The sequence below is a fragment of the Dama dama genome, chromosome 3 (genome assembly GCF_033118175.1).
Source record: "Dama dama isolate Ldn47 chromosome 3, ASM3311817v1, whole genome shotgun sequence".
Taxonomy (NCBI): Eukaryota; Metazoa; Chordata; class Mammalia; order Artiodactyla; family Cervidae; genus Dama; species Dama dama.
This window is the reverse complement of record NC_083683.1, coordinates 71590842-71617219: the sequence shown is the minus strand read 5'-3', so window position 1 is coordinate 71617219 and position 26378 is coordinate 71590842. Positions and strand designations below refer to the sequence as shown.

At 52.9% G+C, this 26378-nt stretch overlaps 1 protein-coding gene and 1 long non-coding RNA gene across 8 annotated transcripts; one reads left to right on the top strand and one right to left on the bottom strand.

Moving 5' to 3' along the window:
- Nucleotides 1–86: 86 nt before the first annotated feature.
- Nucleotides 87–26378, top strand: IKZF4 (IKAROS family zinc finger 4). 5 transcript variants are annotated; one of them, XM_061132451.1, is made up of 8 exons: nt 87–340; nt 8349–8400; nt 15006–15110; nt 16092–16352; nt 17541–17708; nt 20089–20238; nt 21787–21918; nt 22564–26378. In XM_061132451.1, exons 2-8 carry the CDS (start codon nt 8361–8363, stop codon nt 23322–23324), a joined length of 1617 nt encoding a protein of 538 aa, XP_060988434.1. In that variant the 5' UTR covers nt 87–340; nt 8349–8360; the 3' UTR covers nt 23325–26378. The 5 variants fall into 5 exon arrangements, with proteins under 5 accessions (XP_060988434.1, XP_060988440.1, XP_060988457.1 ...); XM_061132457.1 differs by having other exon boundaries at nt 8346–8400; XM_061132474.1 differs by lacking the exons at nt 87–340; nt 8349–8400 and adding exons at nt 11585–11897; nt 13641–13734.
- Nucleotides 16295–20244, bottom strand: LOC133048698 (uncharacterized). Of its 3 annotated transcripts, none has more exons than XR_009691106.1 (5): nt 20118–20165; nt 19798–19970; nt 18592–18631; nt 17686–17877; nt 16295–16431 (listed from the first exon to the last, which is right to left on the bottom strand). It is a non-coding gene; the product is annotated as an uncharacterized LOC133048698 (long non-coding RNA). The 3 variants fall into 3 exon arrangements; XR_009691104.1 differs by lacking the exon at nt 20118–20165 and adding an exon at nt 20193–20244 and having other exon boundaries at nt 16297–16434; XR_009691103.1 differs by having other exon boundaries at nt 16297–16434.

The following is a 26378-nucleotide window of genomic DNA, read 5'->3' as shown; positions in this document are numbered from 1 at the left end:
TCTCCCCAGCTTGGAGGCGCTCGGTGTTCGGCCACACCGCCTGTCGCCTGGTAGTGGGACCGGAAGTTGTTCGGGGGAGGGGGACAGTCATACTGGGGGGGTTTATGGGGGGGGCCTGTCCCTCCTCAGGTGAAGCCGCCGATGGAGATGGAGCCGCCGCCGCCACTGAGCGCCCGGGTCCCGCCTCCGGCCCGGTTGTGGCCTGCTCAGTGACCCCACTCCCCCCGCACTGGGCCGTCCGGGCCAGAGTGGGGGAGCCCCGCTGCCCCGCCTCCCTCTCTTCCAATTCCGTCCCCTCTCCCTCACCCCCCCAGCCTGCGCGCGCGCGGAGCTGCCTCAGGTGAGTGAGGGGCGGGGTTTGGGCAAAGAGCGAGAGGCGGGGCCTCGGCCGCCGGGGGCGGGGCCTGAGGGGCCTGGGCGTGAAGGGAGGGGGACACGTGGGAGGGGGCCTGGCGGGGAGAGGGTCGCTGGGTGGGCTGAGGCCCAAGGGAGGAAGCTGGCGGTGCGGGACAGGGGTTGGCGCGAGGCCATAAGATTGACAGGGACGTAGCAGGGACCTAGGTGGCCTAAAAAGGCGGGAGATGGGTCAAGGCAGAGAACCGAAGACAGGCAAGACCTGGCGTGCGCGAGGCTCCTTCGTTGGGTACGGCTGGGGTAGAACAGGATAGGGTGGAGAAAGAATTAGGCCGGGTACTTGGGCAAAGAAGCAAGAGACTGCGGGTGGCTAGGGGGAGATGTCGGTCAAGAAGGTTAGCGAGAAAGACATAGGCCTAAGTGGGAAGACTGGGAGGCAATGAGCAGAGTGGGAGAAACAAGTGTTGAAGAAACTTAGGGTGGAGCAAAAAGTACTGTGTGCGGCACTATGCAGGGTGAGAAGTCCAGGGAACCTGAGAAGCAAGGCTACGAAGGTAGAGATTCATTGCATAGGAGCCTTAAGAAAGAAATGTAACAGGCAGAAGTCCTGGGGCAGACAACCAGAGGGAAAAACAGACTTGGGAAGCAAGTCTAAACTAAAACAGCCTTCCCTGTACCTCCTCACACAGCCCCATCCCAGTTATTTTCTTCCCCCAGTTTGCTAGAGTTGTAGAATCTCATTGTTTGATTTGTGTGCTTTTTTTTTTTTTTTTTAAACTATGAGTGGTCCTGTCTAGTGACAATGTTTAATGGGAACACGGGACTTTAGATAGGAGATATTTAGGAAATATGGTACCCCATTTCCCCCTCCAAGGTCATGAATTTACTGACTCTGCTTCCAGGAAGATTTGATATGTCACCAACCACAGTGTGTCAACGCTGAACAACTTCTTTCACCTCAGTCCCTTCTCTTATAAAGCAAAATTGTCTACTGTCGTGACTTAAACACCTCCATTTACATGTTTGAGAGCTCCAGCTATGCCCCAGTCTCCCCAGTATGACCCCTCAAAGCATCAGTGGTGAGCTTGGTATGGTTGTGACTTACAGGTCAACTCTAGGCCTTCCAATATCATGACCAAACAGAAGACTGTTGAGGCCTGGCTATTTCCCCTTACTGCTACTTGTTCACTTTGCCTGTGTGAAGGTACATGTTCATATCCTTGGGGGGAAAAAAGGTGAAAGTCCCTCAGTTTTGTCTGACTCTTTGCTACCTCATGGATTGTAGCCTGCCAGATTCTTCTGTCCATGGGATTTTCCAGTCAGTAATACTGCAGTGGGTTGCCCTTTCCTTCTCCAAAACTGTCTACTGTCGTGACTTAAACACCCCCCACTTACATGTTTGAGAGCTCCAACTCACCCCAGCCTCTCCAGTCTGAGCCCTCAGAGCATCAGTGGTGAGCTTGGTGTGGTTGTGACTTGCTCACAGGTCAAGTCTAGGCCTTCCAATATCATGACCAAACAGAAAACTATTGAGGCCTGACTGTTTCCCCTTACTGCTACTTTTCCTGGGGGAAAAAAAAAAGTCACTCAGTCTTGTCTAGCTCTGTGGCTACATGGACTGCAGCCTGTCAGGTTCCTCTGTCCCTGGGATTCTCCAGGCAAGAATACTGGAGTGTGTAGCCACTCCCTTCTCCAGGGGATCTTCCTGACCCAGGGATTGAACCTGGGTCTCCTGCATTGCAGGCAGATTCTTTACTGTCTGAGCCACTTTAGGAAGCATTAAAAACAGGTGTCTGACTACCTAGAATATTTCCACTTAAGATAACTCAAATTCCGAGGACAAGACCAGATAAAAGTCCAAATCAGACACTCTGGGTGTGGCATCTTATTTGGTAGGGTATGTGAAATGCCCAGCCAAGAATTCCTCATCTCCTCATGGGTCTGCCAGTAGGTCAGTGAATCTTTCTTTGCGGTATGCAGTATGCGGTATTCGGCCTTCCCCACTTACAGCCTAATTCAGAGAATCCAGACAGCTCCCCGGATCACAAGAACAGTCAAATGAATGGCCCCTGAGATAAAAATAAAGTCTTTATAAAAGAAGATAGCCAAAAAAAAAAAAAAAAGAAGATAGCCTTACCACTGGGAATCAGGAGAGGTCTCACTGGAGCTTCTGGGGTGGGCCCCAGGATGGTGGGAGAGGCCCTCAATTTGGCAGCTTCAGAATTATATCTAGTTCTACTCAACAGATGTTGATTTCTCAAGCACAAAACATAATGACTTTGTTGCCCACTGAGTGGCTATATGTGTAAGAGATTCACTTTGCTGTATACCCGAAACTAACATTGTAAATCAACTAAATCTCCATGAAAATTAAAATCATCATCATCATCATCATCACTGGGGAGGGACCTCCCGGGTGGTCCAGTGGCTATGACTCAATGCTCCCAAGGGGGCCTGGGTTTGACCCCTGGTCAGAGAACTATATCCCACATTCTGCAAGGAAGATCAAAGATCCCACATACCACAACTAAGACCTGGTGCAGCCAAAGAAATAAGTATTTTAAAAATAATAATGATCCCTGGGCTCCACTTCAGATCCTAAGTGAGACCAAATAAAAAAATTCCCCTTCTCCCTACTACAACCGAAAGGATGGCAAGGAGACAGCCCTCTCCCCACTTCCACCCGCTTTTCCCAGCACCATCCTCTCACTGCCTTTCCACCCATGAAGCCACATGTAATGTGGTTTAAATTCCAGTTTTGGAGTATCACTGGGTCAAACAGGATTCTTTGGAGGATTTGAAGAGCTTTCGTTACTTGTGATGTCCACCTTATTTCAGACTTTCAGAGCCACTACGGAGAGAAAACTTGACTTTCTGATATTTTTGTCACCAATAGAGCTGTGGATATGTTTTTGTGGAGATGGGGATAGTAGTTGAAGCCTGACCTTGAAAGTCAGACCTTGGACTGGTCTCACTTGCTGTTTGTCAGGAAGTGTGGTGGGAAATCTTCTGTCTAGAAGGGAATACCTGTTCCTGCCCATTCCTGTTCAAATGCAACCTTATGTTGCTAAGAGAAAGCCAGGGCCATGGTTTTTTTTTTTTTAGGGTGCCAGTTGCATTCGAAAGAACAAGGAAGAAAAATCTTTGTCTCAGGTTACAATGACCAACCTTTCCTCCCTCCTCACAGAGATACTTCCTTTTGAATTGGGAGACTGGCTGTTTCTAGGTGCTTTGTATTCAGCTCACTGAACTGAATTTACAGTACATAGATGCCTACCTCCATCACTGAATGATGTCTGTGTTGCCATAAAGTCAGTTTCCTTTTGAGATCTTTGACCTAAGCCTATCTTGTGTCGCCAATTTCTCTCACCTTATACCTCCCCCCCCTCTGGTGTGTCCCCAATCTGCACTGCCTAATTTGACCCAGTTCCTCTAAGGAGAGGCCTGGCAGGCCAGGCAGGGGAGGAGGTTCTTGGGGGACCGGGAATGGGAAGGTGGAGATGGATATGCTGCCTGGAGATTTGAGCAAACAGTGAAGTACATCTGATGTGCTCCTGGCTCTCAGAATACCAGACTCAGGAGCAGCAGAATCTCGATTCCATCTCACCCCCAGGGCTCCCAACTTGGCATTTAGACCAGTTGGAGGCAGCTAAAGACTGATTTTGCCCAAGATGTGTCATAGAGCACCTGTTGAGAACAATTAAGAAGCAGAAGAGCTCAGTTTACTTCCAGGAACCAAGTTCAACTCAGACAACAACTCCTTCGGACCCTCTGGAAATTGTTTTAAGGCCATCGGGACAGGCGTCCAAAGACGAGACACCCTTCCTGAACCAGCGCTGTGCTTCCCCACTCTGCCCACCTAGTGCCCTTCTATTTCGGGCTCATACAGACACACAGTCCCATTAGGGCGTTTCTCCCGGTAGAGCCTGCTCAACCGGCTTTTCCATTTAAGTAACAGACCCCACTCCCATGGGGGTCACAGAAAAGGAAACAATGTAAGAACCAGGGAAATTGATACTAGAACCAGGGAAAAGCAAGACAATCCAAAGGCATTGAGTAACCTGACTTAAGAAAGGAAGTAAGATGGTTTAATGGAAAGAGCACACCTCAGAGGGACAGGAAACTGGGGGTCCTTTCCTTGTTCCAGCTTCACTGTGAGCCGAGACAAGTCTCTTAGCTGCTCTGAGCCTCAGTTTCTCCAAGCAGAAAATGGGGAAAAACCTGCTCACTCTCACTTCTCCTGCATTGGGTGTGTGTGTGTGTGTGTGTGTGTGTGTGTGTGTGTGTGTGTGTGTGTGAAATAACCTGTGGCATCTTGAGCTTTACAAAATCCCGAAGGGCAATTATGTAGCTAATGATTTGGAAATGAAAGGGATCCCACGAGTACCAGTACGGGACCGCCCTCCCTCATATTTGCATCTCTAACCACCGAAGTTCTAGGCTAATTCCAGAGAGTTCACTAGCCACTGTGGACTTGGGCTCTTCTCATCATTGCCCCTAAGGGACCCTTCAAGGAACCATTTATTATTGGCATGGTCTAGTGGTCTCTTCCCAAAGTTCAGTCCATACCAGGGAGGATGTCAAGAAAAGAGGAGTTGGAAATAAACCTAGAGAATTTTTTTTTTCCACATCCAGGCTTCCTAGGTGAGATTAGAAATCTTTCTAATGAAATCTAGGGAGAACTGCTTTGTGAAGTGAAGCAAAGCCCCATGTCTCAGGCTTTCTCATGAGACTTTTTAGAGCATGATATCTCTCAGCACTAGACAAGAACGACGAGGGGTGTGGTGGTGGTGAGACAGGATAATAGATACTTTCCTGATGTGTGCCCTCCAGAACCCCCACCCTCACCTCAATCAATATAGTAGTACACTCAAATCAAATTTTCACCCGTTTGCTTCAGTGCGATCCTTCCAAGAGACCCAAGAATCCTGATAGCAGCTCGGGCTGTTCTGTCACCCCACTCTGTTGTTGTTCAGTCACTAAGTTGCGTTTGACTCTTTGCAACCCCATGGACTGTCGCATGCCCTCTGTCTTCCACTGTCTCCCAGAGTTTGTTAAATTCATGTCCATTGAGTCAGTGATGGTATCTGACTGTCTCATCCTCTGATGCCCCGTTCTCCTTTTGCCCTCAGTCTTTCCCAGCATCAGGGTCTTTTCCAGTGAGTTGGCTCTTTGCATCAGGTGGCCAAGGTATTAGAGCTTCAGCATCAGTCCTTTCAATGAATATTCAGGGTTGATTTCCTTTAGGATTGACTGGTTTGATCTCTTTGCAGTCCAGGGAACTCTTTTTAAGAGTCTTCTCCAGCACCATAATACAAAAGCATCAATTCTTTGGTGCTCAGCCTTCTTTATGGTTCAAGTCTCAAATCCATACATGACTCCTGAAAAAAATGATAACTTTGACTATATAGACCTTTGTCGGCAAAATGATGTCTCTGCTTTTTAATATCCTGTCCAGGTTGGTCACAGCTTTCCTTCCAAGGAGCAAGTGTCTTTTAATTTCATGGCTGCAGTCACCGTCCACAGTGATTTTAGAGCCCAAGAAAATAAAATCTGTCACTGCTTCCACTGTTTCCCCTTCTATTTGCCGTGAAGTCTGGGACCAGATGCCATGATCTTAGTTTTGTGAATGTTGAGTTTTAAGCTAGTTTTTTCACTCTCCTCTTTCACCTTCATCAAGAGGCTCTTTAGTTCCTCTTCACTTTGTGCCGTTAGAGTGATATATCTGCATATCTGATATCCAGATATGATATTTCTCCCGGCAATCTTGATTCCAGCTTCTGAGTCATCCAGCCTGGCATTTTGCATGATGTACTCTGCATAGAAGTTAAATAAACAGGGTGACAACATACAGCCTTGACGTACTCCTTCCCCAATTTTGAACCAGTCAGTTGTTCCATGTAAGGTTCTAACTTTTGCTTCTTGACTCACTTTCAGGTTTCTCAGGAGACAGTAAGGTGGTCTGGTACTCCTGTCTCTTTAAGAATTTTCCACAGTCTGCTGTGATCCACACAGTCAAAGGCTTTAGGGTAGTCAGTGAAGCAGAAGTAAATGTTTTTCTGGAATTCCCTTGCTTTCTCCATGATCCAACAAATGTTGGCAATTTGATCTCTGATTCCTCTGCCTTTTCTAAACCCAGGTTGTTCACTTGGATGTTCTTGGTTCATGTACTGCTGAAGCCTAGCTTGAAGGATTTTGAGCATAACCTTGCTAGCATGTGAAAAGAGCACAATTGTATGGTAGTTTGAACATTCTTTGGCATTGTCCTTCTTTGGGATTAGAATGAAAACTGACCTTTTGCAGTCCTGTTGCCCCTACTGAGTTTTCCAAATTTGCTGAGTGCAGCACTTTGACAGCATCATCTTTAGGATTTTAAATGGCTCAGCTGGAATGCTGTCACCTCCACTAGCGCTTTGTTCATAGTAATGCTTTCTAAAGCCCACTTGACTTCATACTCCAGGATGTTTGCCTTTAGATGAGTTACCACACCACCGTGGTTATCCAGTTCATTAAGACCTTTTTTTGTACAGTTTTGTGTATTCTTCCCACCTCTTCTTAATCTCTTCTTCTGTTAGGTCCTTCTCGTTTCTGTCCTTTATCATGCCTGTCCCTGCATGAAATATTCCCTTGATATCTCAAATTTTCTTGGAGAGATCTCTAGTCTTTCCCATTCGATTGTTTTCCTCTATTTCTTTGCATTGTTCATTTAGAAAGGCCTTCTAACTTCTCCTTGCCCCACTCTCACTCGCCAAAATCTGCCCCGGGGTATTTATTTTTCATTAGATGACTGGTGGAAGCAATTTTAAATGTATGTAGTGAAAGTCACTCAGTCGTGTCCAACTCTTTATGACCCCATGGACTGTATGGTCCATGGAATTCTCAAGGCCAGAATACTGGAGTGTGTAGCCTTTCTCTTCTCCAGGGGATTTTCCCAACCCAGGGATCAAACCCAGGTCTCCAGCATTGCAGGCAGATTCTTTACCAGCTGAACCACCGGGGAAGCCCTATTCAACCAATGCCACTACTATATTTACTTATTTAATAAACTTTAAGTTCCATTCTTCTAGACTGTTGCTAGTATTCTCAAAGACTTTTCTCAAAATTTTGCATCTTTGGTTTTCACTTTTTGGAAAATATAAGGATGAATTCCACTGCTCTGAACATCTCCTATTGTTCTAGATAGGAGATGGATGTATGTAAATTTCTACCAAATAGGGATTTTTTTTTTTTTTCTCCTCCCACAGGCTCCTAAGGAGATAATTCATTGCAACAAATTATCACTTTTAATTGTCCTCACTTCTGGATTGTTTAATACTCTACTGCCAATTACTGTTTGCCTTCCCTCAAATAGACTAACCTGCATTTTAAATTCAGGTCCCCCCTCAACTCCCCTCAAAAAAAAAATAAAGGTAGCAAAGTAATTAACAAAAAGTAAGAAGAAACCACTCAAGGATTTAATGTGACTCTTACACCTTCTGTACGGGACTCCTCCCTGAACCTGAGGTGGGCCGCTCTCCTCTGTCTTCTACTTTCCTGTCCCCCTCCCTCCCCCCACCCAAACATGTTTCCCCTGAAGGATTGAATCTAAACTTATCTTAGATTACTACTCCCTTCTTAACAAGGTGTAGCGACTCTGTGGGTTTGTTTCTTTGCCTGGTGAGCACTGAGCTGTCCTACACCATCAACGTCACTTAACAAGAGAGGGTCTGCTCTCCAAGCAACACAATCAGGGACCAGTTCGGAATGAGACAGCGTTTCCACCTGAGAGACTGGGGAAGCCTGCAGAAGTTGGGGGTTGGAGGAGACCCTGGGGTTTGGAAGTCTGGGTACATCGTCTTTGTCATCAGGACTAAGTCTGAGGTTTTGCTTTGTTAGAATAGGGTCAGAGCACACTTAAGTGATCCTTTAGGGTTCTTGCTGACCCCAGGATGTTAGAGAAAAAAACTATTCCCTTTCCAGATCTGGCTTCTAATAGCAGTTTTCTCTTCCAGCAGAGTCTCTCTAAGATGGACATAGAAGACTGCAATGGCCGCTCCTATATGTCTGGTATGTCCTCTTGAGCTTTCTGTTTGTCAGGGGCTGGGAGCGCGCCCTCCTGCGGAGCAGAGTGGAGAGCCTTCAGTGACCTCCCAGTGCACCGCAGTCTTGGAACTGTCACTTTTGGTAGTACTAGATAGAGTGCATTTATTTTGGTAATTTTACATTCCCTAAAAAGTGATTCTCTTCCCAGACTTCTTGGAGGATAGGAGCAGGGGAAGGAAATAAGAGGGGTACTGTGACTGGAAACTATTAGAGAGAAGAGATTTGAAACAAAGCAGTGGAAGCAAGATCTGGTTCCTTCTCCTGTGCCGAGGTCACTAACCAAACATGACACCCAGGGTTTTAAAGGCCTGCAGGGGCCAGGTAGGATGTAACAGAGTGAACTGGGCTCAGATAATGAGCAGAAGAGAGTGATGGGGACAGTCATGGACTGGAGAGCACATGTCCTTCCTCAAGGAGCAGCGGCTCTGCAGGGTCCACCTGAATGTGTATCCAGTGTGGCCAAAGCTTCCAGTTTTTCAAAAGAAATCAGAAATCAGGATTTTATATGAAATGTCTCCTTTTAAAAATAATAACTTTGTATTTTAAGAAATGTTCCATGGGGCAAGCCAAATTTGTCTACAGTCTGAATTCAGCCAGTGGGCCAAGAGCTTACACATTTGAAGTAGAGAGAGAGGGAGACCAATTCTCCCCCTATCTTTTCCATGATCATAAAGCTTTTTATACCTGCCACATATTCTTATGAGGCAGAAGAGATCCTGGCTTGTAGTATGGATGGCTTTTAGGGATATGAAAGTAATCATGATCCTCTTAGTTTCACAAGATGAAAAGCAATGAGGAACCTCATTTGGCTCTCTCTCCAAGGGTGTAGAAAATGGCCTAAGACAGAATTTGTCTCTGGGATGGGAAGGAACCATTTTTTGGACCATTAAAATTTTAGGGCACGAAATGATTGTAAGAAATAACAGAAGCCAGAATTGGGTTTTGACATAACATGTATCCCCATCAGCAATCCAAGCACCATTGTAGTAATGACCTATAGTTTATTTTTTTACCTTAAAGTGGGACCAATGGAGGAATTATGGGCATGCACTAAGGGAGATAGCAAGATGGGCCAGACACACCTATGAGAGTTACTGGCAGCACCCACATAATGTCAAGGTAGGAAGTTGACTCTGACCCCTTTCTCGTTTAAGGAGGGAAGGAGTTGGAATTGGTACAGGCATTTGATACCTGCTACGTGCTGGACAGAGTAACAGGGATCAAGTGGACTGATTCAGTTGAAAGAAACCTTATTGGGACTAAAATCATGTCTCTTCTGAGGAGCCAACCAATCCTCCTGTCTCCTGCTCAGTTGGGTCTATTCAGAAAACCACGATTGAACAACACCTGTTCTCAGGACCCTGCCTTGGAGCTGAGGACTCTCAGAGAAAAACTAGTCCCTCCCCTAAGGCAGGCAAGTGAGAAACTGGGAAGCTGGCTGAGGAAATAGCCCATGGAGCACTTTTCAGCCTACCTCTGGAGAACGTTGGATATTAGAGGAAAACTGAATGTATTGGCATTACTGTGCTACGAAACCAAGCTTTCCTGGCTTTCAGCAGGTTGGCAGTTCCTAGATGAGAAGAGTCCTCAGCAAAGGATTGTTTTTGAATGAAAGTGGAGGCCAGGAACCACTCACCTGTGTTTTGAGAATTCTAGATGTCAGCAGCTACCATAGAGAGGGACGGGGACTGGGGGAGGGGGACCGGGAGTCAAGGAAGGGCTAACATGAGCTCTGAAAAGCAGCCCCTGCAGGACCAGACATGGCTGAGACGGTCCATGTGAGGGTCTCCTGAGAGCTGCCCCTGCACCCCTGCCCCGCGCTGAGCCACCTCTCCTGGATGGATGGGGAAGCAGAGGGCAAGGCCGCAGTGTGCACCCCTCCTAAAGCACGTGGCGGAGGGTCTCCACCACTCTTCCGCCTCTACACCTGGGGACTTTACCTTGCCTGGCCAACTGATGAAGGGGGAAGCTCTCCTGTTCTTCAAAGCAGTTCCCCCCCACCCCACCCCCCCACCCCTGCACAGAACCGATTACAGAAAGTCCACCTCTTCCTTCCCTATCTCTTTCTTTGGAAAGATCATCACCTGGAGTGTGGGGGGGCGGGGGGGAGAGGGAAGAAAGGAGGAGTCCATTCCTTTACCACACAGATGCTTTCCCCGCCCCCACTCCCTATCTTTCTAGGGAAACTGAGTTGCTCAAACCCAGCTCATGCAATTAATTGACTGAGCAGTGCTTGTTCGAAGTTTTCTGGGACTGTGAAATGTTTAAGGGAACCTTGGCAGAAAGGGGTCCAGAGATAGGCAGCCCAAAGTTTCCCAGCCCCTCCCACCCCCTAATTCTTGGAATCAGAAAATCTAGTCTTCCAAAGTAGGTCAGCACGGCCTGTGAGCAGCTCCTCTGGAAGGAAAGGGAGCGGAGGCCTTGTCTTGATGGAGGGCGGATTCATCCAGGGCTGTCGGCAGCGGCTGGGGCCCCAGGGGCACAGGAGGGGAGGGGAGGTGGGGTGACCGGACCAGCACTTTGCCTGGGATCTGAAAGGGCTCTGGGCCACAGAGCAACACTAGCCCCGAGATCAGACTTTGCAGGGCCCTCTGGCTGCTGGGAAGGGGGAGGCTGTCAGTCCCGCCCCCCACCCCCCAATCTGGAGAGCGACCTCCCTCCTGGAGGAGGAAGAAAAGGAGGGAAGACAAGGGCCTGAGTTCGGTGGGGGAGGGGCTTTCTGCCGATCTGGAGCCTTGAAGCTGCCCCTTGTCCTGGGCCCCATGACCTCTGAGGCCTTGGCTTCCCCAGCTGGCAAAGGATTGGGCCTTCCCTGGGGCCCCCCCTTCCCCCCCTACCCCGCGGGCCCATCCATCTCCCTCTCTCTCTGGCACACACTCTTGTGTCTCTCAGGCGTCTGTTGTGCAGTTCCTCTTTGTCTGCTGGGCACAGGGCAAAGGCATCTGCCCCCCTGCCTGTGCGCCCCCCACCCCAGGCCCTTCACCGTCTTGAGAAAGGGATGCTGTAGCCTAGCGACCCCCACCGGAGGCGCAGACACAGTCTCTGCAGCCCCCTCCCCAGGCGCATCCAAGCCTGTGCTGCTTGCGCGCTCCCTCCCTCTCTCTCCCCCCACCTCTCGCTCCCTCTCTCGCTCCCTCTCTCTCTCACACTCACACACACACTCACACACGCACGCACTCATACACACACACACACACGCACACACACACACACCCTGGGCTGAGTTCTCCTCTCTGGCTGCAGCCGTGGGCCTCTGCTCACCGAGCCGCTGCCGCTGCCTGCGAAATGACGGCGGTTCCCCTCACTTCCAGGAATCCACGCTTCCTGGAAGGTGAGTGGCTGGGCTCACCCCTGCCTGCCACCGAGCCGCAGACATGCACACACCGCCCGCACTCGCTCGCCGTCTCCAAGGCGGCGGCCGCGCTCGCACCCCGGGGTCTCACCGGCCAGGGAAGGATAATGTAAGTTCAGGCAGAAGGCGGCTGGTGGAGGGGGCGGGGAGGGGGGGCTGCTGCTGGGGCTGAGGAGCCAATTCAGTAAGAACTCCCCGAGCCGGAGGAGCGGGAGCGGACTGGGGGCTGTGCGCGGAGCGGGGGAGGGGGCGTTCCTCCTCACACTTGCGGAGGATGGGGAAGGGTGTTTGGTGTTGCTAAGCAAAGGCTGCGACTTGGTCAGTGCGAGCTCGTGGTGACATCTTGATTAGGCCTTGGGGACAGATGTAGAGCTGCCTGGGGTGAAATGCCGAGACAGGCTGGGGTGGGAATGGGTCGTAAAAGAACCTAGGTAAAGAGGGGTCCCCCGGCAGCAGATGCCTCCGCCTGGAACTGAGATGCAAGGGGCCTCAGCCTCCTCCCCACAATAGAGCTGGGGATGGGCGTCTTTCTCTGCTTCTGTCCCCACTCTTCCCTGCCAGCAGGCTAGCATCCCGCCCCCTGGAGCCCGTGGTCAAGAAGGCAAAGCAGTTAAGTCGAGGTCCCTTCAGAGAATCGTGGAGGCTCTGGGACCCCACAGCTGGCTCCTCCCTCGAGGGGGCCACTGTTTGGAGGGATGGAGAAAGGGCAGGAGGACCCGATGGCTGGGCCCCCTTCGCCGGGAAACACATCTAGCTGGTGGGACCCCGCTCCAGCTCCTTCCTCGCCTTCCTGCTTTTATGCCCTTTACCGGCCTCCTGCTTCCTCTGATGTGAACCTCATGATTTGGCTTTGCCCTCCGGGGGGTTTGGATTCAGCCAACGTAGGATGACTCGGACCAAGAAAATTTCTCTGAGACCTAAGGGCAACCCTAATTCTTGGCTTTGATAGTCTGGGATTTCTCGGGAGTCCCAGGCGTTTGAAATTCCCTCACTGGGTTTTCTGGGGCCGAGAGAGGAACTGCTGAACTTCCTAAATCGGACTCTTGTTCTCTTCACCATCCAGCTGAAACTCAAAATCCCTGGAGCCCCGAAGACTTTCTAACCCCTGAAATGGATTTATTTTAGGTATTAGTCCCATAAAAGTCAACCTGAGCCTGTTTTGCCTCTTACCTTTATCCCAGGGAGGGCAATGGCATCAAAGAACCTCTTGAACTACAGGTGCGACCCTGGAAGTACCTGCTTCTGCTGTACTCAGGCCTTAAGAGGGAGAGTCAGAGAGAATGTTGTCCCCTTACTGTCCCCATGGGGACAGTATCCCTGTAAGGATGTTTCCCCCATGAATCAAGCCCCAGGCCCCAAGAGGCAGCCTCAGCCCAGTAGGCTGGGACCAGCGATGGATTTCCAGCAACCTCACTCCTCCTTTTAGGGTCAAGGACTTAGTGCCAGGCCCCGGAGCCCTGTTCTCCCCTCATTACTAACATCCAGTGATTGAGGACAAGTCAGCCCTTTTACCCCTTGCAACCTTAGCAAACCCTACTCAGTTAAGAGGACATATTTTAAAACTGGGTCTGAGTCTACAGGTCTCAACCCACAGCTCTGAGATGCTCACTAGGTGATATGTGTGTGGTATTGATAGGGGGCAACATTTTTTTTTTTAGATAACCACGGCTCACCTAAAGAGCCGCAGCCGGGGAACCTCGGTTTCAAGCCTTAAGGCTTCTTCGATAGGTAGTGAATAAATGTCCTCAGGCTTTGATGGGCTAGAGTGGGGGAAATGGGGCTTTTAGTAGAGGCGGTGAATGGGAAATGGCCCCAAAGTCCTGAGTGGTTGTTTTCTTCCCACTGACCGAAGCTGGAGAGGGATCCCTCAGGAGGGTGTGCTCCGGATTTCTTGCCTCAGGCCCAGGACTCCAACCATTTTATAATGGAATCTTTATTTTGTGAAAGTAAGTATGTGCATAGCTGGGAAACTGGGTAAAGTGCTAACAGGTGGACTTTAGGGGTGAATTTTAGGCTCTCTCTCTCTCTCTCTCTCTGTCTTCCATATTTAGACCTGTGTGCACACATCTATGCATGTTCATGTTAGCAGATAATGTAGACGGCTAGCCCAGTGTGTATCCCCGTGGGTATGTTCTCTTTATGTGTATCTACCTATGTGATATATGTCTGTGTCTGTGTTTATCTACATGTGTTTTATTTCACATGTATATTCGTGCAGAAGATTGTGGGAGGAGGGTTTTTTTTAAAGACTTGATTCGTGTCTTCAGGTATGTTATCTGATTTTTAAAAACATACGTGACACTTAGAAGGCATTTTTACAAAAGCTATTTGTCAACAAGTTAAAATGCATATATATTGAGAATACACTGATTATTTCACTGTCAAGGGAATGTCAAGTAGTAACTATGTGATTGGAATACTATCAGATGGAGGGTTTCTGGAATAGCTACATGCTTGCTGATTTTAGAGTGAGATGGACCCAGCTCTCCGCTTCTGAAACAGTGACTCCAGTTAGCTCTACACAGGTGAGGGTTAAGGACACCCGTAATTCCTACTTGTGATCTGACCCAGGTCCCATCGCTGCCAGCTCTGTGAACTTGGGCAAGAAACAGAGCTGTTTCTGTGCCTCAGTTTCCTCATATGTACGATTAAGATCATACCGGCCCTTCCTTTGCAGGGTTGTTGTGAAGATTCAATGAGATAATTCTTTTAAAGTGCATAGAATGATGCCTGGCATGTAGTAAGCACTCAATTAATGTTAGCTGCTGTCATTATGATTACTATTATCATTAGATTCAGGGGCAATTCCAGCCACCCTTCCTGCAGATACCGAATCCGGTGTTGGGGGCTCCGGAGAGTAACAGTAGGGAAGAACGTCTGTCCTGAACCGCCTCCCTCGCAAGGCCCCCATTTTCCTCTCCACCCCGGCCCGCCCAGCCCCAGCCCTGCTTCCTGTGGACGTCAGGCAGTGAAGCTCTTCCCCTCAGGCCTAGATGAAGGTAGGGTGGGCAAGGAGCAGCCACGGAGCTCGCAGAAGTCAGCGCCGGGCACCCAGGCTGGCGAGGGCACGAGGTATGGTGCCCCACACACAACGGGGCCTCGTACGTGGCTGCAAGATAAATGTTTGTGAAATGTCACTGAACTTTGAAGAGATCAGGCGTAGACGGAAAATGGCTCGAGCTGTAGCTTCACCTTCCTTCTTGTTCTCTCCTCCAAGGTAGCGGGGACTCATCTCTGGAGAAGGAATTCCTCGGGGCCCCAGTGGGGCCCTCAGTGAGCACCCCCAACAGCCAGCACTCCTCTCCCAGCCGCTCACTCAGTGGTAAGTGCAGCCTCCAGCCTCCCAGGCCCTGGGCACCCAGTGTGTCTGGCCCTCAATTCACCTTCCATGGCAGCCATTTCCCGCTCGCTGCCTCCCTCTGATTTCCGCCCAGAGGACCTAGCAGCACTCAGGAGCCCCATGTCTTGGGTTTCCGTGACTTCTGAGAGGAGGGTGAACCATCACTGCCTAGTGACTAGGGTGGAATTGAAAGAAGCATAGGTGGGATTAAGGTGAGGGCTCCAAAGAGAAACTCTGGAACTGAGCAGATGGAAGTGGCCATGGGCTGGAGTTAAGATAGAAAATAGAGATGAGAAGGATCCCCTCCTCACCCCCGCCGATCTCCTGCCAGACAGGGTCCCCATGACTGCCCCTCCTCGCTGGCCCTGGATCTGTGACATTCTCTAAATGGTTGGAATAGCCAGGAATGTAGGTCAGAGCCAGAGCCAAAGCTTTCTCCTCAATGGCTCCTCCCTCTTGCAGTCCCCTCTCCAGATTTTCACGAAGGGGAGCAGAGGTGTCTGGCCCTGTGGGGTGGGGGGATAACGTGAGCTGTGTCTGTCTTCCAGTTTTGCTCTTTTCAGCCCGCCGTCTCCGTCTTCCTAGGACCGTTTTACCACCACTGTGACTCCCTGGCTTCCTGCCCGGGGCCAAGCCAGACATCTTCCTTAATGACAAGAGAGGGGAGGAAAAGGCTCCCCTTAGTCCCCCACTCTCCCCAGGAACTGAAGACACCCCATGTACCCCAACTTTTTTCCTCTGGAAACCTGTGTGCCTCGTGGGTGGGAGAGGAGGACAAAGGTGTCTCAGGTCCCAGCAGGACCCCATAGCACCACCCAGGATACTTAGGAGATTGGCTTCTCTTAAAGCCTAAATGTCTCAGGGCTTGGAGACAGCCTTTGGGACTTAAGGAGGGCGTCTCTGGCCCACAGGCAGGCTCCCTCCTTGGTCTGTCTCTGTCCTAAACACGCTCCCACCCTCCAGCCAACTCCATCAAGGTGGAGATGTACAGCGATGAGGAGTCGAGCAGACTGCTAGGGCCGGACGAGCGTCTCCTGGAGAAGGATGACAGTGTGATCGTGGAGGACTCCTTGTCGGAGCCGCTGGGCTACTGCGATGGAAGCGGGCCGGAGCCCCACTCCCCCGGTGGCATCCGCCTGCCCAACGGCAAGCTCAAGTGTGACGTCTGCGGCATGGTCTGCATTGGACCCAACGTGCTCATGGTGCACAAGCGCAGCCACACGGGTGAGTCCGGCGGGCGGCCGGGCCCAGGCCACGCGGGGTCGTCTCGGGAAGGGGAGGTCTCTCCCAGCACTGCTTCTAGCTGCTAAAAAAAGGTGGGGGATGAAATCTGGACTCCATCAACACCTGTACTTCCTGGCACTTTCCTCAACTGTAGTTATAAGGCAAGCTGGTATTTGTCTCAGGAGGTGATGGAGGAGAAGACGTGTTGCCTCAAGAAGTGTCCGATAGGGGACTTCTGTGCTAGGGAGTCTAGCAGTTAAGTCTCCAAACTTCCACTTCAGGGGGCACAGGTTTGATCCCTAATCAGGGAACTAGATCCCACATGCCACAACTCAGAGATGCCACAACTCAAGCTCCTACACGTTATGACGAAGAGCGAAGATCCGAGTGCTGAAAGTAAGACGGGGCACAGCCAGATAAATACGTTTTTTTTTTTCACAGAAAGAAGAAGGATCCTATAGTCCAACAGGGTATTGTTTGGGCACTTGTGTCTTACGGGTTTTTTTGACTGTGCCAGTTGGCATGTGGGGACTTCGCGCCCCACCAGGGATCAAGCCTGTGCCCCCCTACTGTGGAGGCGCTGAGCCTTAACCAACGGGCCGCCAGGGGAAGTCCCTGTCTCATGAGTCTTTAAATAAAGGAAAACAGAAGCCTCTTTACAGCTATCTTGGGCTCCAGGCTCCTGGGGCAGAGCAGGCCCTGCGGCGCTCAGTTCTTGCTAACAGCCTTGGGCCCAGCATTCCAGGCCCGGGACCCTTGGCCCTGCCACACACCTCTAGTCCCAGCCTCCGAGTGAGCCTGTTCCCAAGGGGCCCTTTGCAAGCAGCATTTGTGTGTGTGCCGCGGCCCTGCCTCGCACATGTGTTCTGAGCACCTTCCTTCCCCGGGCGGGGTAGAGTGGAGCGCGGGGCACGAGGCTCAACCTTCGCAGCTCCTCACCCTCGCTTGGCTGTGGCCTCTTCTTCCCCCAGGGGAGAGGGGAGAGTGGAGCGCGGGGCGCTGGGCTCAGCCTTCGCGGCTCCTCACCCTCAATTGGCTGTGACCTCTTCTTCCCTCCAGGGGAGAGGGTAGAGTGGAGCTGTGGCCTCTTCTTCCCTCCAGGGGAGAGGGTAGAGTGAAGCACGGGGCGCGGGGCTCAGCCATCGCAGCTCCTCACCCTCGCTCAGCTGTGGCCTCTTCTTCCCCCAGGGGAGAGGCCCTTCCACTGCAACCAGTGCGGCGCCTCCTTCACCCAGAAGGGCAACCTGCTACGCCACATCAAGCTGCACTCCGGGGAGAAGCCCTTCAAGTGCCCCTTCTGTAACTACGCCTGCCGCAGGCGCGACGCACTCACCGGCCACCTCCGCACACACTCAGGTAGGGCATGTCCGGAACACCCAGTAAATGAGCTCAGCCTCTTCTCTAGTCTTGGAGGGTTACAGTGTCTGCCACTGAGGGGGGCAGAGCACTCCCAGAGCAGAGCCGCAGGCCCCAGGGCACGTGGGGCTCTTCGATGGGATATTTTGCATCTGCCATGCTCTGCGACCTGGAACAAGAGGAGCAGGGGTGGTGTTCCTGGCTGTCAATAGTCACCCTCCCTAACTTGGCTTTTACATGCATGCAGATGCCAGGACCATCCGGGGCCATCACTCTCCCTTCTGAGCACCAGGGACACCCCTCCTTCCACTCTTATGTGCTCCAGCCCCACACCTGTCCCCGTCTTTACTAGCCCACACAAACACCAGAGGTCTCTGGCAACCTCTGTCTGTCCTCCCCTGGACTTCTGGCTGGTTCCTGTAAATTTCCACAGGCCTCTCAAACTGGAAGAAAGGAAGCCTAGGAAAAGAGTATCCCATTTCTGTTTCCCATCTCACAAGGTCATCACCTTCCTAGAGGCAAGAGCAAATCCAGAGGGTGCCTGGAGGTCAGTGTTGGGAACACTGCCAGGGACCCGGACTAATCAGGTTTCCTAGCCTCAGCCAAGACAGGTTGAGTCAACGCCTTTCTGGATCAACTGGACAGGCAGCACTGCTGCAGCCTCTCACTAAGTCTTAAGCGTTCGCCTTGGACTTGGGAAAGGCCAGGAGCGGAGCTGGCAAGGGGGGAAAGGAAGAAGGGCAGAGGGGAGACAGTTAGTAGGGTCTGTCCTTGGAAACTTTCCTTATTGTTTCTCTTTTCTTGAACTCTCCTGGGCCAGGATTTAAAGGGCCAGAGCAGTCACCTCACCACCCTCTTGTTCCACATTTCCCCAGCCACCTACCTTGTTCTAGATTCTCTCACTTTGGAACTGGGACCTCTTTCTCTCTATGTATGTGGAGAACCAGGGAGAAAGATCATTACTGATTCAGGCATTATAATCTACAAATATTTTACATGCGTCTCCTCCCTCATGTGATCCTCATAACAATTCCAAGGTAGATATTTTCACAGAGCTATTCTACAGCCTTGCTGGAATCCAATTAATGGCAGGTGTGAGTGGCAGATGCGAGCAAGTCAGACTCCTTTTTTGAGGAAAAGGGTGGCTCCCCCTGCTGGTTTGGAACAAGGATGGCTTGGCCCCTAGAATTCTTACCAACCACAGCGAAGCCAGCTGGGAGGACAGTGGATGTTGTTGTGTAGGACATTTTAGGGACACAGGTGGACAGAGATACACTGTTGGGTCTCATCTCTGTGAGATGTTTTCTATCACAGCCCACACTCTAGGAGAGAAAAGGGAGTTCCCGTCCCAGAGGTTAGACCATGTCCCCAAGAGTCCTGGGTGGATGAGGACCACGGCATTCATCTTACCCCCCAACCACTCGGGTTTACAGAGCAAGAGCAGAAAGGCAGTAGGTGACTTAGTCCAGGGCCAAGTTAGGCGTGTGTGAGTAGGGGCAGGGGCCGGTGGTGATTACTAGCCTCCTGAAGCTGCCTTCTCCCGTCTCCCTTTTCAGTACTGGCCACATACTTTCACAAATATCCTCTCAAGTTGTTTTCAGAGGAAGTGTTGATCTCAGTTTTCCTAACCTTTTTTTCATCTCTGGAAACAAAATCTTTATAACCTCTTCTTTGTTTAAAAAAAAAAACACAAAGACCCCCAGAATTAGTGTTCACTCCCTTTGCTTTCCTCTGGTTATTTTATTTATTTTTCTCTTCTCAGAATTTCTCTATCAGTGATGGTTTTTCTGGGGCTCTCTTGGTATATCTCAGTGTAGTGAAAAAGAAAACTGAGCAATTAAAACCAGGCCGGGGATGGAGGTAAAAGTACAAGTAAAGGTCAGTGAACATGCCCCTCCCCACCCTGGCAGAGAGCTGAGGGCTCTCACTTCTGCCACCCCAGCCCACCAGTTTCCCCCAAACTGAAGCAGATAGTTCGTAAGCAAAAAAATCCCCTTGTCTGATAAACAGCCCTTACACCCGCCTGCCACATGGAAAGGTTAAACCACAGTCTGGGCCCCAGACTCTGAGATCCTGGGGTGGGGCCAACCTGCCTGCCAGGGATGATGCCCTGCGAAGTCCCCGGGTCCTTCCTTCCTTTGAACAGCAACATGGCCATCTTGAGGCCCACCAACAGTCGAAGCCACGTGCCCTCTCTCCTCCCATCCCGGTGCGTCGTCTCTTCTTCAGGGTTCCACCGTCTGTCCTCGCTGGCCACTGAAGCTGGGGAAAGAAAGATGAGCCAGAGAGCTCAGCTGAGCCACGTCCCTTCCTCCTCCCTCCCGGGCGTGCCTGCTCCCTGGGTGGCCCTCTGACGCCCCCTCTCCCCTCTGCTCTGCAGTCTCCTCCCCCACGGTGGGCAAGCCCTACAAGTGCAACTACTGCGGCCGGAGCTACAAACAGCAGAGCACCCTGGAGGAGCACAAGGAGCGGTGTCACAACTACCTGCAGAGTCTCAGCACTGAAGCCCAAGCTCTGGCTGGCCAGTCAGGTGAGGCCGCAGGCGGGGCCGTCATGGGGCGGGACGGGGCCACCCCAGCCCCTGCCAGTCAGGTGAGGCCGCAGGCGGGCCGTCAGGGGGCGGGACGGGGCCACCCCAGCCCCTGCCAGTCAGGTGAGGCCGCAGGCGGGCCGTCAGGGGGCGGGACGGGGCCACGCCAGCCCCTGCCAGTCAGGTGAGGGAGCAGGGCGGGGCCGTCAGGGGGCAGGGCGGGGCCACCCCAGCCCCTGCCAGTCAGGTGAGGCCGCAGGCGGGCCGTCAGGGGGCGGGACGGGGCCACGCCAGCCCCTGCCAGTCAGGTGAGGCCGCAGGCGGGGCCGTCAGGGGGCGGGACGGGGCCACCCCAGCCCCTGCCAGTCAGGTGAGGGAGCAGGGCGGGGCCGTCAGGGGGCAGGGCGGGGCCACGCCAGCCCCTGCCAGTCAGGTGAGGCCGCAGGCGGGGCCGTCAGGGGGCGGGACGGGGCCACGCCAGCCCCTGCCAGTCAGGTGAGGGAGCAGGGCGGGGCCGTCAGGGGGCAGGGCGGGGCCACCCCAGCCCCTGCCAGTCAGGTGAGGCCGCAGGCGGGGCCGTCAGGGAGCGGGACGGGGCCACGCCAGCCCCTGCCAGTCAGGTGAGGCCGCAGGCGGGGCCGTCAGGGGGCGGGACGGGGCCACGCCAGCCCCTGCCAGTCAGGTGAGGCCGCAGGCGGGACCGTCGGGGGCAGGGCGGGGCCACGCCAGCGCCTGCCAGTCAGGTGAGGGAGCAGGGCGGGGCCGTCAGGGGGCAGGGCGGGGCCACGCCAGCCCCTGCCAGTCAGCTGAGGCCGCAGGCGGGGCCGTCAGGGAGCGGGACGGGGCCACGCCAGCCCCTGCCAGTCAGGTGAGGCCGCAGGCGGGACCGTCGGGGGCAGGACGGGGCCACGCCAGCCCCTGCCAGTCAGGTGAGGCCGCAGGCGGGACCGTCGGGGGCAGGGCGGGGCCACGCCAGCGCCTGCCAGTCAGGTGAGGGAGCAGGGCGGGGCCGTCAGGGGGCAGGGCGGGGCCACGCCAGCCCCTGCCAGTCAGGTGAGGCCGCAGGCGGGGCCGTCAGGGGGCGGGACGGGGCCACGCCAGCCCCTGCCAGTCAGGTGAGGCCGCAGGCGGACCGTCAGGCTGCTGGACGGGGCCACGCCAGCCCCTGCCCTCACAAAGGGGTGGATCTAGAACAGATGAATGTGCCGGGCCCCGTGGTGGGTGCTGCAGGCAGATCCAGAGGTAGGGAGGATTTCATCTGTGTTGTCAGAGAGAGAGAGGGCACACAAGGAGATATGCAGTCAAGGGTCAGAAGCATCTAACTGTTCGCACATCACCGGAAATGTGCCGTAATGAGCTCTAGATGGGGTGCAGTAAGCAGAGTGCCATTTCCCAGGCATCCGCTCTGACCTTCCTCAGCTACCGACCTTCCTCAGCTACCGACCTGCTGCTTTTCTCCAGGCAGGGGCAGCTGGGCCCCGGCTTCCCTCGCTCAGCTGCTCCTGCCTGTCGCGCCCACCCCACCCCACCCCTGCGCCCTCCCACCAGGCGATGAGATACGGGACCTGGAGATGGTGCCAGACTCCATGCTGCACTCGTCCTCTGAGAGGCCAACTTTCATTGACCGTTTGGCCAACAGCCTCACCAAACGCAAGCGTTCCACCCCCCAGAAGTTTGTAGGTAAGAGTCCAGTTGGAGAGGAGACATCAGCTGGAAGCCCCCACTTGTCTAAATCTGAGCACTGGTGGCTGTCAGACCAGCTGGGTCTGGAGATTTGCTTGGGGTGGAAGAGAGCAGCCTGGTGGTCTCTTAGTGTTCAGAATGTATCCCCAGAATGGGCGGGGGGGGAGTGAAGAGGGAGAACATCCCTCACGATGGGGAAGAGGAGTCAGAGTTGAGGGCTCTCAGGATGGTTGTAAGAGGAGAGGGTTGGGGGTCAGGCTTTTCCAGTTTCTGAAAATAGTAAGGACTTCTGTTTATGGGGGCTGAGAGAAGGGCCCTTGGAGTCTGATTATGGGGACTGAGAGGAGGGCCCTTTGAGTCAGAGAGAAAAGGTGTGTATGGGGTTCCCTGGCCATTAGCTCTCTTTATGGAGAGCAATGAAGGAAGTAAGTTTTCAAGACCAGTGGGCTGGGACCAAGTCCTTCTCTAAGATTATAGCCCAGGGTTGGGGAGCAACCCCACAGAGGACCTGACCTTGTGGGAGGTAAATGAGGGGTGGTGGGTAATGTTACACCCACCCCCAGGGAAAGAAAACAAAGAAGGAATCCTAGGGGAGCTTGGACTTACCCGGAGTCAGCCCTCCTGAGACCCTTCTCTCCACAGGTGAGAAGCAGATGCGCTTCAGCCTCTCGGACCTGCCCTACGATGTGAACGCGGGCGGCTATGAGAAGGACGTGGAGCTGGCGGCGCACCACGGCCTGGAGCCTGGCTTCGGGGGGCCTCTGGCCTTCGTGGGGGCCGAACATCTGCGTCCCCTCCGCCTGCCGCCCACCAACTGCATCTCAGAACTCACGCCTGTCATCAGCTCTGTCTACACTCAGATGCAGCCCCTCCCTAGTCGACTGGAGCTTCCGGGGTCCCGGGAAGCAGGTGAGGGGCCCGAGGATCTAGCTGACGGAGGTCCCCTCCTCTACCGGGCCCGAGGCCCCCTGACTGACCCCGGGGCCTCCCCCAGCAACGGCTGCCAGGACTCCACAGACACAGAGAGCAACCACGAGGACCGGGTGGGGGGAGTGGTGTCACTGCCTCAGGGCCCCCCACCCCAGCCTCCTCCCACCATGGTGGTGGGCCGGCCCAGCCCTGCCTACGCCAAAGAGGACCCCAAGCCACAGGAGGGGTTGCTGCGGGGCACCCCAGGCCCCTCCAAGGAAGTGCTCCGGGTGGTGGGTGAGAGCGGCGAGCCGGTGAAGGCCTTCAAGTGCGAGCACTGCCGCATCCTCTTCCTGGACCACGTCATGTTCACGATTCACATGGGCTGCCACGGCTTCCGAGACCCTTTCGAGTGCAACATCTGTGGCTACCACAGCCAGGACCGGTACGAATTCTCTTCCCACATTGTCCGGGGGGAGCACAAGGTGGGCTAGCGGCCTCCTCCCCCGCCTCAGTGCACCCCCCTCGCCCTGCCTGCAGGAGGCTGGCCTGTCCCCACCATGGCCCTAGGAGCTGGGCTGTGTAGCCCCCACCACCGGCTCCCTGGCTTCACCCCTGACCCTGACCCGTCCTCACCTGTGCTCCTCCTCCCCCCACTGATCTAAGCGTTGTGATGAAACAGGTCTTTTGCTTATCTTTCTCCTTTTTCTCTTCTCCTTTCATCCCACCATACTCACTGAGTTATTTATTAATATAATTTGTTGAGTTTTCTTTTGCTTCTTTTTTTTAACTTATATCACTTGCCACACCCCCACCCTCCTCCCCATAGCCCCCTCCACATCAGGCCTGATTTTTCTCTTTGCGCTTTCTCCAGCAGCCCCAGGAGTGGGAAGCTCCCCTTAGTGCTGAGAGGCCTCGGGCTTCCTGATTTAGGTCCTCACCTTTTACCATACCCGATGCTTCCGTTTCGATGCCAACCGCACTCTATACCCACCTTAGCTCTGTGGCATTACCTCTGCCCTCCGGGAGCCTGCAGCCTGGGACTCGTGGCCTCTCATGGCCTCTGACCTTAGGCAGCTTGCACAGCTCCTGATCAAATGAAGAAACCCCTCCTTGGGAAGTAGGAGAGGCTGAAGGAATCCTCCCCAGGCACCCTGGGACTGAGGGTCCTCTTGACATCCCACCAGGAATTGGAGTTCCCCAAAGCTCACATCCGGGATCTGCCTCTCCAGTGTGATCTCCCCCCTCTCCTCGAACAGCCCCCAGCACTGCTCTACTCTCTTCACACTGCCCGTCCACTCAGTGGTGGTTTTTCTCTCCTTGGAATGCCCCAGCTTTATACTCTCAGGGGCCAAGGCCAGGTCAGCAATCCTCTGTCTCTGACACGTGTGGAGCCACAGGTGCCTAACTGGGAACCAGGGAAGGGAATGGGTCAAAATTCCTCTCTTTCTCTCCCACCTCTCAAACTTCCTCACTCTAGCGACCTACTTGGGCTCTCAGGGGCACCTCTGGCCCCTGTCCTATGAGAAACTGGTGGGTTGCTGCCTGATAACAAGGGGGCATCCTCAGCCCCCCAGTCATGCTGCCTTCTCCCCCCTAGCAGGATTCACCCTCTCATCCCCAGACTCCTGGGCCCTGTTCTTAGGATCAGTGGCAGGGAGAAAAGGATGTCTCTTTTCTCTCTCCTAACTCTCAGTATAACCAAAAATTCTCCCCAGGATGAGCAAGGGCAGACGCCCCTCTCCCCATCCCAGTCTTGTGCCAGCAAGAATGGGATGGACACAGCTGAATGGGAGAGCCATCCTTTACTACCCCCCTACACTCGGCTCCCAGATGTAGGGCAGGAGGGGGCACGCTCCTGGCTGCTGCAGAGACTCCTGGCTGTTTGGGTGACCTAGACAGTGAGACGGGGGCAGGAGGGGATCGCTCCACTGCTGAGTGGGGGGTCTCTTTCCACAAGAGCTCCCTGCCCAAGGCCACAGCCATCCCATTCTCTGCTTCCCTGAGATTCAAACCAAAGCCTGTTTTTCTATATTTAAAAATTAAAAAGTAAAAACCAAACAGAACACCTCACAAGTTGTAACACTTGGTCCTTCTCTCTCTCTCGCTCTCGCCCCTTTTCTCTTCCTTCCATTTTTCTTTCCACAAGTCCTCTCCTTATTGGCTCTTTTGCCTCCTACTTTTCTCACTCCCTATCAGGGATAATTCAGGGGGCTGGTAAAGGGTTGGTTAAGGAACAGACCCTGGGATTGGGGCTCGTAAGGGCTCTCAGAGAGTCTGCCTTATCCTGTTACGGGAAGGGAGACCCTGAACACTTCCTTCTCCCTGCTCCCCCAGTCTGTGGTCTCCCCAAGAGAACCAGATTGTCAGGGAGGGACACTGTGGGTAGATTGTGTCTCCTTGACAATGTAGCAATAAACAGATGCTGCCAAGGGCAGGGGGGCAGGGGGCCACGTGGGAGGAGTGTGGCCTCTGGAGAAGGGGAGAGTCTTCTTGAGAGCACCCCCAGGGAACTAGCTCCTTGTTTCAGAGGTCAGCAGACTTGAGATTCTTCTCTGGGGTTCCCCTCAACCCTCCTGGTTATCGAGCCCCTTCCCATGAGCCCTGCCCTCACCGCCTCTTCTGCGTCTGCTGTGTGTTTGGTGACACCTCACAAGACTAGTCCCTTCTGGGGTATCGGAGCCTTGGGGTGCCCCGTCCCCTCCCCGTCAGTTCTGGCACCTGTAACCTCCTGGAACATGAAGGACTGTGCTCTGAGGCCATGCTCTGAGCCCGTGAGAGCAGAGACTGGAAGGGCGAGCCCAGGTGCTACGGAGGGGAGAGAAGGGCACTCTGTCTCTCCAGACCATCACTGCACTTTAACCAGGGTCTTAGGTACAAAATCCTGCTTTCCAGAGCCTGCCAGCTCTGGAACCTCAAACATCCTCATGCTCTCTCCTAGCTCCTTTTGCATAAAAAAAGAAAAAAAAAAAGTAAGAAAAAGAAAAAACACACATTGAAACCCACATGGAGAAAAGAGGTGTTTTCCTTTTATATTGATATTTAAAATCAACACCACACAAAAACATTTCTAAATAGACACTTTTCCAGACCTTTGTTTTTTCGTGTCAGTGTCCAAGCTGCGGATGCGATTTTGTAATACTTCTGGCAGCTTCTTTCCTTGTGTACATAATATATATATAATATATATTTTTGATCAGAAGTTATGAGAACAAAAAGAAAAAATAAAACACAGAAGTAAGTGCAATACCACCTCTCTCCTCCCTCTGCCAGGGTTTCATTTGTAGCCTCTGCTGGGTGTCTCCTTGGATCTTACCCCTTCACCTCCTCCTCTTCCTCTGGGGCCCCCTCCCTCCTTTTTTTTTTTTTTTAAAGAGTTTTTCTCCTTTCTCAAGAGGAGTTAAACTAGCTTTTGAGACTTACTGCAAAGCATTTTGTACATGTGATATACTGTAAGTAAATATTTGTGTAACGGAGATATACTACTGTAAGTTTTGTACTGTACTGGCTGAAGGTCTGTTATAAATAAACATGAGTAATTTAACACC